Genomic DNA, 19,025 nt, shown 5'->3' on the forward strand with positions numbered 1-19,025 from the left:
TTCTTGCAGTCTTCTGCAGTCTTCTTCTTGACCTCTCCGCCTCCGTCCTACTCCGACCTATCACCCTCACCTTGACCTCTTTCCACCTATCACATTTCCAACTCCCCTCCTCCAAGTCCCTCCTCCCTACCTTTTATCTTCTCCTGCTGAACACTCTCTGCTCATTCCTGAAGAAGGGCCTGTGCCCGAAACGTCGAATCTCCTGTTCCCTGGATGCTGCCTGACCTGCTGTGCTGTTCCAGCAATAAAGTTTCAACTTTGATCTCCAGCATCTGCAGACCTCACTTTCTCCTCGAAAAAATCAAGAAGTAGTAGTCCCAAGGAAGCAGCACACAAATTGGCCAGAACAAAACAACAGATCTGAGTGGGAGCAATTTAGAATTCAGTAAAGGAGAATAAAGGGATTGATTACAAAAGGGAAAATGGAGCACAACAGTAAGCTTGCGGAGAACATAAAAAGTGATTGCAAAAGATTCTGCAGGTATGTGAAGAGTAGAAGATTGGTGAAGACATATGTAGGTCTCTTACAGTCAGAAGCAGGGGAATTAATAATGGGGAAGAAATAAATTAGTGACCAGCTAAACACATGCTTTTGTTCTGTGTTCACAAAAGAGGACACAAACACACCAGAAATGTTGATGAATACAGGGTTTAGTGAGAGGGAAGAACTGAAGGAAATCAGTTTAAGTAGAGAAATGGTATTAGGGAAATTGATGGGATTGAAGGCTGATAAATCCAAAGGCCTGATAACTTACAACCCAGAATATATAAGGAAGTGGCCCCAGAGTTGTTAGTCATCTTGCAAGATTCTACACTGAAACATTTCCGACAGATTTGAGTGCAGCTAATGTAACACCTCTAAGAAGGGAAGCAGAAAGGAAATGGGAATTACAGACCAGTTAGCCTGATGTCAGTAGTGGGGAAAGTGCTAGAGTTGATTAAGGAAGAATTAACAGTTAGACACTTAGAAAACAGTGTCAGTATCAGACAGAGTCAGGATGAATTTAGGAAGGGAAATCTGCTTGATAAATCTACTGGAATTCAGTAAGGATGCAACTCGCAGAGATGCTGAAGGAGCCCCAGTGGCAGTGCTTTATTTGGACTTACAGAATGAAATCCCACATGATAAACTAATGGGCAAAATTACAGCCCATAAGATTAGGTTATTTTATTGAAATAGATAGAAAACTAGTTGGCAGACAGGAAAAAAGGAGGATGAATAAACAGGTCTTTTTCTTAATGGCAGGCAGTGATTAGTGAGGATACCAGAGGTATCAGTGCTAGGAGCTCAGCTATTCACAATATATGTTAATAATGTGGATTTGGCAATTAAATGTAATATGTCAGCATTTTCAGATAGCACAAAGCTTGGTGAGAGAGTGAACTGTGAGGAGATTGCAGAGATACTTCAGTGTGATTGGATAAGCTGAGTGAGCGGGCGAATACTTGGCAGATGCAATATAATGTAGATAAATTTGAAGTTATCCACTTTGGGAGCAAAAGCAGGAAGATTATAAATGGCTATAAATTGAGAGTGGAGAATGTGCAACAGAACCTGGCAGTTCTTGTATAATAGTCATTGATGGTAAGCATGCAGCTGCAAGAGGCAGTAAAGAAGGCAAATGGTACATTGGCCTTCCTCACGAGAGGATTCAACTACAGGAGCAGGGATGTCTTGTTGCACTTATAGAGGGCCTTGGTGATACAACAGCTGGAATGTTGTGTGCAGCTTTCTTTTATCTGAGAAAGGGTGCACTTGCTATAGCGGGAGTGCAGTGAAGGTTTACCAGTCTGATTCCAGAGATGACAGGACTGATGTACGAGTCAATCATAGAGTCGTAGAGATGTACAGCACCCTCCAGTCTAACTTTCCATGCCGACCAGATATCCCAACCCAATCTAGTCCCACCTGCCAGCACCCGGCCCATATCCCTCCAAACCCATCCTATTCATACACCCATCCAAATGCCTTTTAAATGTTGCAATTGTACCAGCCTCCACCACTTCCTCTGGCAGCTCATTCCATACACGTACCACCCTCTGCGTGAAAACGTCGCCCTGTAGGTCTCTTTTATATCTTTCCCCTCTCACCCTAAACCTATGACCTCTAGTCCTGGATTCCCCCACCCCAGGGAAAAGACTTTGTCTATTTATCCAATCCATGCCCCACATGATTTCATAAACCTCCATAAGGTCACCCCTCAGCCTCCGATGCTCCAGGGAAAACAGCCCCAGCCTATTCAACCTCTCCCTGTAGCTGAAATCCACAAACCCTGGCAACATCCTTGTAAATCTTTTCTGAACCTTTTCACGTTTCATAACATCTTTCCGATAGAAACGAGACCAGAATTGCCCGCAATACTCCAACAGTGGCCTAACCAATGTCCTGTACAGCCGCAACATGACCTCCCAAACTCCTGTACTCAATACTCTGACCAATAAAGGAAAGCATACCAAATGTATTTTTTCCTATCCTATCTACCTGCGATTCCACTTTCAGGTTAAATCAGTTGGGATTATATTGACTGGAGTTCAGAAGAATGAAGTGGCCGGGTGTGGGGGGCAACAGAGAGAATCTCATAGAAACCTATAAACCTTCAAGAGGGATAAACAGGGTGGAAGCCAGAAGGATGTTCCCGATGACAGGCAAATCCTGAGGAAAAGGGGTGAACTATTTAGGAATGAGATGAACAAAAATTTCTCTACCCAGTGAGTGCTTAGCCTGTGGAATTTGCTCCCATAGAAAGCAGTCAAGGCCACAACATTGCTTGATTTCAAGAAAGAATTAGATACTTCAAGAAGAATTGGGGCTGTAGGGATCAAAGGATATTGGGCGAAAAGCAGGAGTTAGTTACTGAGTTTGACAATAAGGTATGATCATAGTGACTGGCAGAGCAGGCTCAAAGACCGAATGGCCTGCTCCTACTATGTTCTAATTTTCTTATTAATGTATGAGCCCATGGTGTTGGGAGTAGTATAATAGCCCGTGGAAAGAATTAATAAAGAAATAATAGAGGACAGTTGGGATAAAAGAGACATTTTCAGAATAGCAAGCAATAACTAGTGGAATACCACAGTGCTGGGCCTCAATTATAGAACATAGAACATAGAAACGTACAGCACAGAACAGGCCCTTTGGCCCACGATGTTGTGCTGAGATTTAATCCTAATGTAAAATATAGTAACTTCACCTACGCACCCCTCAACTCACTGCTATCCATGTGCATGTCCATGTGCATGTCCAGCAGTCGCTTAAATGTCCCCAATGACTCTGCTTCCACCACCACAGCTGGCAACGCATTCCATGCATTCACAACTAGTGGGCGGCACGGTGGCACAGTGGTTAGCACTGCTGCCTCACAGCGCCGGGTTCATTTCCCGCCTCAGGCGACTGACTGTGTGGAGTTTGCACATTCTCCCCGTGTCTGCGTGGGTTTCCTCCGGGTGCTCCGGTTTCCTCCCACAGTACAAAGATGTGCAGGTCAGGTGAATTGGCCATGCTAAATTGCCCGTAGTGTTAGGTAAGGGGTAAATGTAGGGGTATGGGTGGGTTGCGCTTCGGCGGGTCGGTGTGGACTTGTTGGGCCGAAGGGCCTGTTTCCACACTGTAATCTAATCTAATCTAATCTAAACTCTCTGCATAAAGAACCTACCTCTGACGTCTCCTTTATTCATTCCTCCTAATATCTTCAAACTATGACTTCTCGTACCAGTCAATCCTGCCCTGGGGAAAAGTCTCTGGCTATTGACTCTATCTATTCCTCTCATTATTTTGTATACCTCGATCAGGTCTCCTCTCTTCCTTCTTCTCTCCAGAGAGAAAAGTCCGAGCTTATTCAACCTTTCCTCATAAGGCAAGCTCTCCAGTCCAGGCAGCATCCAGGTAGACCTTCTTTGCACCCTCTCCAAAGCCTCTGTATCTTTCCTATAGTAGGGCAACCAGAACTGGACACAATATTCCAAGTGTGGACTTACCAGGGACTTGTAGAGTTGCAGCAAAACCTCGCGGCTCTTAAACTCAGCCCCCTGTTAATGAAAGCCAAAACACCATATGCTTTCTTAACAACCCTATCCACTTGGGTGGCAACTTTGAGGGATCTATGTACTTGCACACCAAGATTCCTCTGTTCCTCCACACTGTCAAGAATCCTGTCCTTAATCCTATATTCAACATTCGAGTTCGATCTTCCAAAATGCATCATTTTGCATTTATCCAGGTTGAACTCCATCTGTCATTTCTCAGCCCAGCTCTGCATCCTGTCTATGTCACGCTGCAGCTTGCAGTAGCCCTCTATACTATCGACAACACCTCCAACCTTTGTGTCATCTGCAAATTTACTAACCCACCCCTCAACCTCCTCATCCAAGTCATTTATAAAAACTACACAGAGCAGAGGCCCAAGAACAGAGCCCTGCAGGACCCCACTCAACACTGTTCTCCAGGGAGAATACTTTCCATCTACAACCACTCTCTGCCTTCTGTCAGCCAGCCAATTCTGAATCCAGATAGCCAAATCTCCCTGTATCCCGTACTTCCTGACGTTATGAATGAGCCGACCATTATCAAGTGCCTTGCTAAAATCCATAACGCCACATCCACTGTTCGACCGTCGTCAACCTGTCTTGACACCTCCTCAAAGAACTCAATAAGATTTGTGAGGCATGACCTGCCCCTCACAAAGCCATGCTGACTGCCTTTAATCACACTATGCTTTGCCAAATAGTCATAAATCCTATCCCTCAGAATTCTTTCCAAAACATTGCTGACCACAGATGTAAGACTGACTGGTCTGTAATTGCCAGCGATTTCCCTATTACCCTACTTGAAAAGAGGAACAACATTCGCTTCCTTCCGATCCTCCGGTATGAGTCCTGTGGAGAGTGAGGAGGCAAATATCCTCGTCAGTGGCTTAGCAACCTCCTTTCTCGCTTTCCTCGGAGCAGCCTAGGATAAATCTGGCCTGGCCCAGGGGACTGATCAATCTTAATGTTTTCCAAAATTTCTAACACATCAACTTCATCAATCTTGAGCTGGTCAAGACTGATCCCAGTTCCTCTAAGTTTTCATTTACAACAAATTCCTTTTCCTTAGTGAAAACTGAAGCAAAAAACTCATTTAAGGCTTCGCCTATCTGCTCAAACTCCATGCACAAGTTCCCTCCGCTATCCCTGATCGGCCCTACCTTCTCCCTGATCATTCTCTTATTCCTCACGTATGAGTAAAATGCCTTTGGGTTCTCCCTAATCCTTCTTGCCAAGCCTTTTTCGTGCCCCATCCTGGCTGTCCTCAGTCCATTTCTGAGCTCCTTTCTAGTAAGCCCGTAATTCTCTAAAGCTGTGCTAGATCCTTGCTTCCTCCACCTTACGTAAGCTGCCTTCTTCCTTTTGACGAGAAGTTCCTCTGTTCTTGTCATCCAAGGTTCCTCAATCTTACCCCCTTATCTGTCTCAGAGGAACAAATTTGTGCATCACTCGCAACAACTGCTCCTTAAATAGTCTCCACATGTGCCCTTTCTGTGGAACAATTGCTCACAGTCTGTACTTCCCAACTCCTGTCTGACTGCGTCATAATTTCCTTTTCCCCAATTAAATACCTTCCCTCGGTAACTGCTCTTTTCACTCTCCAAGGCTATGCTAAATGTGAGGCAGTTGTGATCACTTTCACCAAAATGCTCTCCCATCGCGAGATCTGACACCTGTCCTGGCTCGTTGCTGAGCACCAAATCCAAAATGGTCTCTCCCTTCATTGGCCTGTCTACATACTGAGTAAGGAAACCCTCCTGAACACACCTGACAAAAACGGCTCCATCCAAACCATCTGCACTTGCGAGGTTCCAGTCGATATTGGGAAAGTTGAAATCACCCATAACAACAACCCTGCTACTTTTGCATTTTTCCAGAATCTGCCCGCCTATGAGATCTTCAATCCCTCTCCTGCTATTAGGTGGTCTGTAGAAAACCCACAATGTGGTGGCTGTTCCCTTGCTGTTCCCACCCATACTGACTCAGTAGACAAACCTTCCTCAACAACCTTCGTTTCTGTAGCTGTGATGCACTCTCTGATTAGCAATGCTACACCCCCTCCTCTTTTTCCATCCTCCCTGTTCTTTTTAAACGTTTTAAACCCTGGAACATCAAGCAACCATCCCTTCCCCTGTGAAACCTACGTCTCCGTTATGGCCTCAACATCGTAGCCCCAAGTACTGATCCATGCTCTAAGTTCATCACTCTTATTTCGGACACACCTTGCAATTATGTACAACATTATATATTAATGATTTGAATGATGCAATAAATGTCCTATTGCCAAGTTTGCAGATAACACAAAAATAGGTGACAAGGCAAGAATCTAGAATGATTCAAGGAGTCTGCGGAGAGAGATATAGACAGATCAAGTGAGTCGGCAAAATCTTGGCAGACGGAATGTATTGTGGACAAATGTGAGCATATGCACTTCGGCAGGAATAATAAAAGAGCTGAATATTATATAATTGTAGAAAAACTGCATAAACTGCAGACATAGGGATTTGGGGGTCCTAATTCATGAATCACAAAAAAGTAGCATCTGTATTCAGTGAGTAATAGGGAAGGCAAATGGAATGTTAGCCTTTATTTCAAAGGGAATGAAGTATAAAAATAGGGAGATCTTGCTAAAACTATAAAAGGTACTCGTCAGACCACAGCTGGAATACTGTGATGAATTTTAGTCTCTGTATCGAAGGAAAGATGTACTGGCATTGGAGGCAGACCAGAGAACGTTAATTGATTCGAAGTATGGAGAAATTTTCTTTATGAGGGGAGGTTGAGGAGGTTAGGCCTATACTTTTTGGAGTTTAGAAGCATGAGGGGGATTTTATTGAAAGAACAAGATCCTTAGGGGTGTTTGACAGGGTAGATGTGATAAGGTTGTTTCTCTTCGTGGGAGTGAGGTTCAGTTATATCAACACAACATATAACTGCAGGAGTTCCTTCGCAATATGTCCTAGGTCCAACCATCTTCAGCTGCTTTATAACTTATCTTCCCTCCATTGTAAGGTCCCAAGTAGAAATGTTTGTTAAAGATTACACAATGTTCATCACTAGTTGTGACAGCTACAGTACTGAAGTAACCTGTCCATATGCAGTGAGACCTAAACAATATCCAGGCTTGAGCTGACGTGTTGTTAGTTACATATACTAACAAATAATGTGGTTACAAGAGCAGTTCAGAGGTTAGGAAGTCTTCAGTGAGCAAATCAAAACCTGTCTTCCCAATGCCTATCCACTATATACAAGGAACAAGTCAGGAATGTGATAGAGTTCTCTTCAAAAAGAAACTGAAAATCCTGTGGATGCTGAAAATCAGAAGCAAAAACAGAAATTCTGGAAAAACCCAGCAGGTCTGGCAGCATCTGTGGAGAGAAATCAGAGTTAACATGTCAGGTTCTGTGACCCTTCCTCAGAACTGAGGAACACTTCATTTGCCTGGTTGAGTGCAGCTATAGCAATACTCAAGTTTGACAACATCTGGGACAAGGCAGCTGTTTGATTGATATCCTATTCAACATTTCCAACATTCACTCCCTTCACCATCAAGTTGCAGCATTGTGTACCATCGACAACATGCTGTAAATGCAGTAACTCACAAAGGTTCCTTTGGAACACCTTCTGGTCCTGTAACCTTTACAACCTAGGATGCAATAGAATATTGTCACATGCAAGCTCCCATCCAAGCTATACACCATCTTGACTTGCAAGAATAATACCATTCTTCACTTTTCTGGGTCAATATTCCAGAACTGCCTTACTAACAGTAGAATACATGTCACAACATTCTAAGGATTGCAGTGATTGAAAACTGCAGTTCATCGCCAACGTCTTCAGAGCAATTAAGGATGGGAAATAAGAATGGGTGCCTTCGTCAATAATTCCTATATCCCATGAATGAATAATAAAGAAAAACTTGCAACCCCCAAAAACCATTCATGGCCTGGAATTTGATAAAAATTGAAAATATCTCTGAGCGAGTTGCCTGTATGGCAAAGAGCACCAGTTCAAGAAGTCCTGCGCCCCAAAGCCAGCACCTGCTTCTACCACCAGGATGGTTTTTGTGTTTCCTAGAGGCAGCTGCACATTCAAAAATATCACTGCCTTCAAACAAATCCAGTTTTTGCTGTTGAGGTTCCCCAATAATGTTGGAGTTCTTTGGCTAGGTAGCATGCCATTTAAAAGAGGTGAGTTACTCTTTTGGAGAGGTCCATTTTTTGAAATTGTTCAAAGGAGATATGAATGTGTCTAAAAGTGTATAAGCTCATTGGAACTGTCAAACTGTTGTGGCATTCAAATCTCCCCACTTGTTAAAATTGCAACTTTTATATTTAAAAGCAATAGTGCTTTCTATTTGACGCTGTCTGTTGACAGATGCCTGAGATGTATTATTACGGAATTTGTGCTGCATGATTGATTTCACAAATTCTGTTATCACAATTTGGTTATAGAATGACACTGAGTCAGTTGTCAAAAATTGAATTGGATGAGTTATTTGCTGATTTTGGGAAGATTGACTGGGATTATTTTAGTTTGGAAAATCAGTTAGCACAAATCCAAATTGAGAGACCTCCAAAGATATGGTATATGCCAGCGCTTTGAGTACAACATAAATACTTGCCAACAACAGAAGCCATATCTTCAACTGGGCTAAGTTATGGGCTAGAACAAGCTCATCTCTCAAATGCAAGGAAGCTAATTTATTTACTTGCAAGCTTGAAGATGGGAGGAGCATAATGTTTATATCCTGGCTTGTCTGATTCTAAGCAACATAACTCAATAGTAATGGATGATTTTCACTGAACTTTGGAGCACAAATATAGCATGGTCCAAAGATGAACTAATTATTGGTGAGGATGCGGGCCATAACATTTTTGATATTATATTTTTGGTACTAAAACATCTTCACCATTCTGTTAATCTTGGGAGACAGGACAAATTGATCTTTCTTTGTCGGAGTGTTATTGTATGTTTTAGAATGTTGGGAATTGTCTCAGATGTTGTGGTGGAATTTGTCACAGCTGTTGGATGTGGATTGAAACCTCCTCAGGCCACCGAGATGGAAACTTAGATAATCAGTCTGGTGGGGGATTGCCAAAAGGAAGATCTGTGTAATTTTAGTTACATTGAGCTAACAGAGTGTGACTGTGTTATGCGCTCCATTGACTACCTTCTTCAAGTTGGATTTAATGGAAATTGAAGCAGATATTGATTCCACAAAAAGGAATTGCTGTAATAATCATAAATATAGTGAAGATGGACAGATTTTTTAAACATGACTCAAATGCAACTGACCTGCACAGGAATGAGAACTTTTGTACCGTATTGGAAACGACCACTGTCATTGCAAAACCAGTTGTTGGAATATCACTGTAATATGGCTATCGAAAAATAAGTTGGTGCAGCAAGCAGAGTAAACCTCTTGAGAAAGTGGCAGGTCAGAAGCTGCTGCAGCTCCTACCATCTTATTCAGTGAATTTCATGACCAAACGACAGTCAGCTAAGGGATGCACTTATAGGCAGAATGCAGGCACTGAGAAATGTTATTGCAAAATCTCCACTTGATTTCCCTGATGTAACATTTACAATATCATGAGCTATGAATAAATCCACCAAATTGACTGAGGTATATGTAAACTGTTGCTTTTTATGGACTACAGATCCTGTATTGTGGTGTGGGAGGAAAAAAATTAATGGGTAGATGTTTTTTTTCATGAAGGAATGGAAAGGTGCCGAGGAAAGGCAGCAGGCAGTAAAGGTGATGGATGAGTCTAACAGAAGTTGTTTCTTTGGAATGCTGAATGGGAGGGGAGGCAAAGATATGCTGGAGATGGCTGAAGTAACCTCCAGATTGTTAAGACTTTTCGGTGGGACAAAGGGAAACTTATCAGTGCTCTGAAAGTGGGAGAAATAATTTTCTAGAATGTTTTCTGGAACAAATTTGGATTTGATTTTCAAAATTAGTTTGGTGTTGATGATAAGTTAATAAACTCATAACTGCTTCTTTCAAAGGATGATCTCTTATCCTCAAATAGCTGCAAAAGATTGTCCCATAGATTCTTGAACCTGCTCTGTAAAATTAGGTTGTTGTGAAATGTAGTCGTTCCATGATCATTTTGAATTTTTGCAGAAAAGACACTTCGATAGTTGAGTCATGTTTATTTTCAAGGCTAAATGTTTTAAAAAGTTACTTCAGTGTAACATCGCTCATCCCTTCAACCTTGATGTTAATAATTTATAATTTATAAACCATAATTTACTGCAAAACTTTATTGGCCCTTGACTAATGATAAGCTCCCTTCATGAATTGCTACAGTCTGTGATATATATACACTCTCAATTCCCTTGCCAGCATTGCTTTTAACATAGTATCAGGTTACAATTTTGATATGTTTGGTATTCATTTATTTCCATATGTTTTCCTGTAGTCCACTTCAAACTACCATGGCAAAATGGAAAGCGAGGCTTGGGAGTGGATCAAATTATATCTTTCTGTGGTTGTACTCAGATGGCATAATGAACCACACTCTTGTAGGTCCAAACCAGGTATGATGAAATACAGATACAAAGTGTATGGATGATATGTTGGTCAAGCATTTTGAAGGATCAATGTGTAGAGGGATCATCTCCATGTCATTGAGTTCCTGACCTTATTGCACAGTCAGATATCAAGTTGAGAAGGTTATTCTTCATAATGCAGTATCAGCAAATTGGAAAGTAACCAGCCTTCATATGTCCTTGCCCTCTCATGTACATCCTAATAAATTCAAAAAGAGTTGTGGATGATGTCTCTGCAGTTTGTCATTCAACTATTCAACTTCAGTCGATGCAGGTTTGAAAAGACCAAAGAGGGCAAAAGTAACAGATAGAAAATGAAACTCCGAAACACAGAAAAAAATTTCTGGATGTGGGTTTGCTCACTGAGCTGGAAGGTTCATTTTCAGACATTAAGGTACCATCTTCAGTGAGCCTCCGGATGAAGCACTGCTGGTGTAGCCTGCTTTCTATTTATGTGTTTGGGTTTCCGTGGGTTGGTGATGTCATTTCCCATGGTGATGTCACTCCCTGTTCTTTTTCTCAGTTGATGGTAAATGAGATCCAAGTCAATGTGTTTGTTGGTAGAGGTCCGGTCGGAATGGCATGCTTCTAGGAATTCTCATGCGTGTCTGTTTAGCTTGTCTTCGAATGGATTATTGTCCCAGTTGAAGTGGTGTCCTTTCTCATCCATATGTAAGGATACTAGTGAAAGTGGGTCATGTCTTTTTGTGGCTAGTTGATATTCATGTGTCCGAGTGGCTAGTTCTCTGCCTGTTTGTCCAATGTAGTGTTTATATAGTTCTTGCAAAGTATTTTGTAGATGACATTAGTTTTGCTTCTTGTCTGTATAGGGTCTTTCAAGTTCATTAGTTGCTGTTTTAGTGTGTTGGTGGGTTTGTGGGCTACCATGATGCCAAAGGGTCTGAGTAGTTTGGCAGTCATTTTCAAGATGACTTTGATGTGGGGGAGAGTGGCTAGGGTTTCTGGACGTGTTTTGTCTGCTTGTTTGGGTTTGTTGCTGAGAAATCAGCAGACTTTGTTCATTGGGAACCCGTTCTTTTTGAATGCATGGTATAGGTGATTTTCCTCTGCTCTTCGTAGTTCCTGTGTTGCAGTGTGTGGTGGCTCATTGAAATAATGTTCTAATGCAGCTTCATTTGTGGGTGTTTGGCTGACTACTTCAGTTATTGTGGGTGTTGGGATGATTGCTTCTGTAGTTCAATATTTGATCCGTATATGTTGTAATGAAACAAATTAAAGGAAACCTCCAAGACTATCAATAAAATCCTTATTGGCATAAAATTCACTTAAGAGGAGAAAAACAACAACAAACTGCCATTCCTAGATATCACAGTACAGCGAACAGCCAATGGGGAACTTCAAACCAGTGTCTACAAGAAAGCAACACAAACAGACACAACACAAGACATGATCCACTCTCACTAGTATCCTTACACACAGATGAGGAAGGGCACCACTTCAACTGGGACAACACATCTGTTCGAGGACAAGCCAAACAGACACACAAACGAGAATTCCTAGAAGCATGGCATTCCAGCCAGAACTCTTATCAATAAACACATTGACTTGGATCCCATTTACCACCCCCTGAGAAAAAGAACAGGAAATGGTATCACCATGGGAAATGATGTCACCACAGGAAATGACATCACCAACCCAATGAAACCCAAACACATAAATAGAAAGCCGGCTACACCACCAGTGCTTCATCCGGAGGCTCAATGAAGACATTACCTAGTATGGTAGAAAAAGAACAGGAAATGGTATCACCATGGGAAATGATGTCACCACAGGAAATGACATCACCAACCCAATGAAACCCAAACACATAAATAGAAAGCGGGCTACACCACCAGTGCTTCATCCGGAGGCTCAATGAAAACATTACCTAGTATGGTTATGAAACGTCTGAAAATGAACCTCCCAGCTCAGTGAGCAAACCTACATCCAGAATCTCAACCTGAGTTACAAATCTTCTCAAAACTTGCTAACAGGTAAAAATTGCATGCTTCTTAATAAGTCCAACTCTCTGCACCAGGGATATATGATGCAATTTCTTCTGCTAAATGGTTTGTTGTATTTTAAGTTGAAATTTCACCGTTCACATTCAATCAATAATTCTTGTTATTGTCTGAAAGATTTTCTCAACAGAGATGTTCATGAAGTTCAAATTTTATTACAAGAGCTGAAAAAACTTTCCCAGCATTCTAATGTTGTGTAGCAACATTCAGAAATAGAGAAGTATTTGATACTATGTAAAATTCTGAGCTGGATTTGTCCCTTTGATTTGGGCTAAAATAAAACTACCGAGAAAATAATGATCTCTTTTTAAAAGAAAATTCCATGTTTATTGCATTAATAAATTATTTCAAGGTCAAATCAATAGACTATGTTTTCCTATTTATGCAAAGAATGCATTTAAAAATGAATCCTATCCTATAACAAAAGCATATTTAAAAAGTGCAAATGTATTATTTGCTTTAGACATCTCTGACCCACCAAAGGCAACAAGCAGGTTATTGTTCTCCTTGATTAGCAAAGAGATTGTTTGCCTGTGTTGGCGCAGAGTTCTTTTTCCAAGATGTGGACTTAGAAAAAAAAATCCATGTGAGATTTGATGAATTATCATTTGTAGTTTAACAGAAGGCATCATTTCATTTCATATTTTAATTACTCTGCTAACAGTGGATGGCCTATTAGCTGTTGCTTCCTTCATTTTAAACTATTGGTTGCTGTTGGAGCTCAGAATATTTTGGGTTGAGTGGAAGACATTCAAGCTATTGTGCCTGGGCCGTCTTTTGAAAGGGTCATTCCATTTATTTCCAGCTATTACCATAATCTGAGAAAAGCACTTCCAGCGTTTTGTGATTTGATTGGCATCTACCTCTCACATGGTGCATTTAGATTCGGACTGTCTTCCAGATGATATCCTTTCACCTTATTGACCTTATAGGTTTTTCCACAATTATTTTAAGTCTGTGACATTTGATTGCCAACTCATTTGCAAGAGGAAATACTTTCCCTCTACTAGACCCTTCATATTTTAAATGTCTCCATAGGGTCTTCTTTTGCCTTTCTCTCTCTACTGAGAATAATTTTCGTCTCTCCAAACACACCATGTGTCTGAAGGTGTTATACTGGGTCAGGTCAGGGTTGCCATAAGGAGTTAGATTGGGCTAAGCCTATTTGGGATGAAGCATATAAATGAGCCAGGGTTGGGATGGTGATAGGAGTTGTGTTGGGTTGTGTTAGCTGCAGAAGCTGGGTCCTGGCTCTTGAATCAAACTGATTTGTTGGTTGCACATTTAGTAATGCTACCAGAAGCACCAAAGAGTGACTTTGACTCCTGTTCACACTCATCGACCTAAATCAGTTAGTGCGATGTTAAGATCTAAAATTTGCCTCTGCTCAGCATTAGTTGCTAGGTCTGTTGAACATACACAGTTAAACAAAGTAATTCTTGAGGTTTTTCTTCTGAACTTTAGCTCTTAACAAGCTGTGATTTTTTAAAAAATCATTTTTGTCCTAATTCCATTTAAGCTTGTACAAAGGGAATGATTACAACAAATATCAGGAATGGGCAATAAAAGCCAGTGTAGCTGGTGATACTCACATCCCATGAACAAATAAAAATTAGGAAGGGCAATCTTTCAGTCCAAATTCTTGAACACAGCCTTTGGTGCTTTTTTTTAATTTTATTTTATACAAAATGTATTTTGGTTGTCGTTAGCACTTCCCACATAGGATGTTTGCACTTATAATAAATATTTTGGTCATTGAAGCAGAACAACATTTTGAACATACTAAATTTGATATAAAACATTTCTTGGGAAGTAAAATATTTAATTCCCAGTAAAAATTGTTCACTGCCACCTTAAATTTTTCAATTTTCACTTGAGTATTTTAAACGTTTTAAAAATTGGAGTATTGAAGCTTTTAGACATTGAATCACACACATTCACAATGTTAGAAATTTTACTGTAGAGAATCACCTTCATTGCATAGATTATCCTTTTATTGACCTATTCCATGAGTTTAAATTTTGCTTCCCAAGTGTCTGAAAAGTGTTCTTGATGAACTCGTCGCAGTTTTCAGTAAGTCTCATTAGTTGTTGGCATTGTAACACACTTAACTATCAACTAATAGCTCTTGTTCACAATTCAAGAATCAAAATGTTTGACCCCTTTTAATCAATGTAATTGCTTTGTGGATATCATTGCTTGATTTGCTGTTCAAAGTCTTTCAAAGTCAAAATGTCAGATTTCCGTAACGTTGCAGGGAAGTGAGCAGATATCAGCTTTCTCCTATCAACTATTTTGTTAAATTGCCAAAGACAAATGCTCTAATTATAAATACTCCACAATTTCTTAAGCTTTGACATCCTTTGATTTAATAACATTTTGAATTTGCATTATTCATTGGAAATGATAAAGAAAACGTATTTTCTCATTTCTTTTGCAGCTATGGTCCGCAGTTAGAAAATATAAATATGTATGAAACTCTAACCAGCATGTTAATTCTTTCCTTTCAGTTGATTATGGCGATTAACTCAACTGGTTTAATAAGTATTGAGGTTGTTGCACAGAATGAAGTGAGCTGTGCCAGAGCCAGCATGACAACAGTTGCTCAGTATCCTATAATGAGTACTACTATTACTGTGGCTCGAGTAGCACTGAACAAAGTCAGTAACATCGTACTTAATATAAAGCCTAAACAAGACTATATCATTGCAATAGACTACGGGGATGAAACAAATGACCTTTTTGAACCACATTACCTTGATTCTCGAACTGGCTGCTTGGAAATTTCTCTTCGTTGCTTGAATTTTGCTTTTTATCATAAGTATGCTGCTGTTGGTCAATACCATTTGAGTGCTACTGCTTCCAATAACGTAAGTACTGTTGTATCAACAGCCATTGCTGTTGTTGAGGAGCCTATTACTGGTCTTAATTTAATTCTGAATTCACCAAGAGTGATCAAGTTCAAAGACTACATTAATGCAACAGCATCAGTACAAACTGGTACAGAAGTTACCTTTCAGTGGATCATTTCAGTACCTCACTCCAACCCATTTATTTTTACTCAAGAGTAAGTATACACTGATATACACATTAATGTACAGGCTACTTTTATTTCTTTAAATATATATAATTATTTGAGATGATATAATGTACAACTGTATGCTGGTTACAACTAACCTTCAGTTGAGTTTTCAGATTCAGGGTAATCCATATAAGTTTGAAATCTTAACATTTTATTCAAAATACTGGTAATGATGAAACTTTGTAAAATTCGTAAGTCATGATACTGCTCTAATATTCCACAATATAATTTGTGAAAAGCTATATCCTGCTTTCTATATCTATTTGTTTGTTGAACTCCTTTGTAAAAAGTTATCCCAATTACAAACTGACAGGAATTAATATTTGCCAGATCTAAAATATCAGAATAATGTTCATGTGAAGACTGATGATTTGTTAATTTATGGTCATGTCTGTTTATTCTGAGCCTGCATGCCTAGTATTATAAAGGTTTGTCTTTATTTCAGTGTAATGGAGCAGCAAGCAATGAATTTGTTTGGCTCACTCATAAGCCAGAATGTAAGTGATACAGATGAGCTCATTGTGTTTTGAAAACAGTATATCTTTGTGTATGGATTTTAATAAATTCAATGCATAGTTTTGTACTATTTGTTGTACTATTAGTCAGTTTAAAGAATCAAAATTAAGCTCATTCAGTTAGATAACAAGTTTCTTCACCCCTCCTATCTTTTGATGCAAAAATGGTGACAATTTTCCACAGTCTGGGTTGCAAATGGAACTCAAACCTTGTGAGCTAATTTTTCGAGAGGTGAAATTGTAGGTACACTTTCAGAAATTATATTGCATACAAAAAGTAAATGGAATACATTTTGTAGTCTTCAGTTAACTGATGATTGTTGCACAAGTTAATGATGTTGGTCCTTGTACTAAAAATGTTTCTTTTTTTCTCACAGGTGCAATCTTGTTAGCATGATTAATTACCAAGCACATGCAGGAGGCAATTACTATGTTAAAGTAATAATTTCCAGCCCACTATACAGCAGTCCTTTCAGTCGATTGCTTCCAGGTGTTGTAAAAGTAAGAACTCCCATTGTGGGTTTACAGGCATTATTCCCCTTTAATACCAACAGTGCAAAGCTTCTGCTACAGCTAGATGATAGCTATGCCACTCAAATCTTGGGCTTTAGTGTTCATACCTTTTCTGAGGAAGTCAAGTTTTCATTTGACTTTGGAGATGGCTCACCGCTACTTATTGTCAGTGGAATGCAGAGTAGCTTTGACGGTACATTTGCTTCTGGACGACACAAGTTTACCAAAGGTTGGTGAGCAGATTGTTTCTCTTGATTCCCTCACAACAGATGCCATTATAATGAGTTGTTCTGTCCTGAGTGATTAATATCCACCACCTCCAAAGATTACAGAGGAGCCTCGATTATCCGAAGGACAAGGGCAGAGAGTATTTCATTCGGTTGATTGAATTCTGGATAATCCAATGCTGGATAGCATAGTTTGGCCAAGCATCGGGACCTTGCAACCTTGCTGGATAATCCAGTACTCGAATAATCGAATGCCAGATAATCAAATTCCTCTGTATTCCATATAATTTCACAGCTTCAATCAATCTTCTGTTAAGTAGCATTCCAATGGCACAGTCTGTCCACATTGATTCGAAGAGTGTTCAATCCTGCAATACTTTGTAATTTGACATTTGGATCTGCCAGGCAACTCATTAATGAGAGGATTTTAATTGGAAAGGGAAGTTATTGGTTCGGGGTATCTCACATCCTGCATGACAGAAGTCTAGAAGGTGTCATCTCTCACATCTGTGCAGGTCAACAGGAGACCAAATAGGAAATAAGAAAAATATATGAATGCAATCTGCCTGCAAAAAACTGAAATCTTTAACATTTTAAATGTGATTACTGTCATAACTACTCACATATTCAGTCTGGAGCAATTAAGGACAATTTAAATTAAAAGAAATGCCTTTCATACAATCTTCTTTTCAGAGCATTAAGTAGAATACTAATAGTTCAAATATATTGTTTTAATTTGACATTACAAAACAATTTATTCACCAAAAAAAAAGAGTAATCAGGTGTAGCTTGATACCTGAATATCCAAATATTTTAGCTTTCAAATCAGAAACTGCTTCCAATTGATGTGTTTTGCAACCTTGTCACAGAAATAAGTGTATGACGAGACACTCATTTAAGTGACAAGTGGGAAACTCTGTTCAACAGCTGTATTAAAATAGGTTAGAAGGTGTGTTGAATAAAGTGGACATTAAGTGATACAGGCTAGAAAGGGTGCTTAAGAGTTAGGCCTATTGCTTATGTGGAGTGCAAACATCACCACTACTTGGTTGGACTTGGTTTTAACATTGTAATCAAAAAGCTTTTGGGTCATGCCCCACTCCAGACATTTCAGCCAAAGGTGCCACTTTTTGATTAAGATGATAAATTGCCCTTCTCGAGGGTAACTAGGGAAAGGCAATAAATGCTGACCAGTCAGTACCATCCTTGTCACACGAGTGACTAAAAAAGTCAAGAATCCACCTTACTTCTGTTAAGAAGAGCAGGGTATTTCTTCTGATATTCTGGCTGCATTTCTCTCTCCATCAACCTCACTAAAATTGTTTATTGACTCAATGTCACTGCTGTATTTGAGACTTCATGGTGTGCAAATAGGCTTCTGCATTTCCTATATCGTAATGGAACCATGTAGTTAACAGATTCCATAGTAGTTTGAGATAAATTTGGAGTGTGAAAGCTGTTATTTTTCCCATGGAATCTGAGGAGAACTGTTCTTCATTATTAGTGGGGTTTAGTTCTGTCTTGTGTTTAGCAAGTTCCACATTCTCACCACTCTTCATGCAGAGATTTCCTTCTGATTTCATTATTGGATTTATCAGTGACTATCATATATGCAAAGAACAGCACAGCACAGGAACAGGTCCTTTGGCTTGCCATGTCTGCACTGACCATGATGTCATTCTAAACTGATCACATCTGCCTGTACATGGTCCGTCTCCCTCTGTTCTCTGCCTGTTCATGTGTCTGTCTAAATGTCTCTGAAACTCCCATTGTGGGTTTACGGGCATTATTCCCCTTTAATACCAACAGTGCAAAGCTTCTGCTACAGCCAGATGGTAGCTATGCCACTCAAATCTTGGGCTTTAGTGTTCATACCTTTTCTGAGGAAGTCAAGTTTTCATTTGACTTTAGAGATATTGCTATCACAGCTGCTTTTACTACTGGTCCTGGCAGTGCCTTCTAGGCCAAGAATGTGGTGCTGGAAAAACACAGCAGGTCAGGCAGCATCCAAGGAGCAGGAGAATCGACATTTCTGGCAAAAGTCCTTCATCAGGAATCAGGCTGTGAGCTTCGGGGGTGGAGA

At 40.0% G+C, this 19,025-nt stretch overlaps 1 protein-coding gene across 1 annotated transcript in view; it reads left to right on the forward strand.

Moving 5' to 3' along the window:
* LOC122550249 (polycystic kidney disease protein 1-like 1) overlaps positions 1 to 19,025 on the forward strand; it is a 291,308-nt gene that overhangs the window by 94,397 nt on the left and 177,886 nt on the right. The window contains exons 12-14 of the mRNA XM_043691004.1: positions 10,455 to 10,572; positions 15,116 to 15,672; positions 16,580 to 16,944. Coding sequence (XP_043546939.1) covers positions 10,455 to 10,572; positions 15,116 to 15,672; positions 16,580 to 16,944 — 1,040 coding nt within the window. The remainder of the gene's footprint in view (positions 1 to 10,454; positions 10,573 to 15,115; positions 15,673 to 16,579; positions 16,945 to 19,025) is intronic.

This window comes from Chiloscyllium plagiosum, chromosome 5, assembly GCF_004010195.1.
Source record: "Chiloscyllium plagiosum isolate BGI_BamShark_2017 chromosome 5, ASM401019v2, whole genome shotgun sequence".
NCBI classification, from domain to species: domain Eukaryota; kingdom Metazoa; phylum Chordata; class Chondrichthyes; order Orectolobiformes; family Hemiscylliidae; genus Chiloscyllium; species Chiloscyllium plagiosum.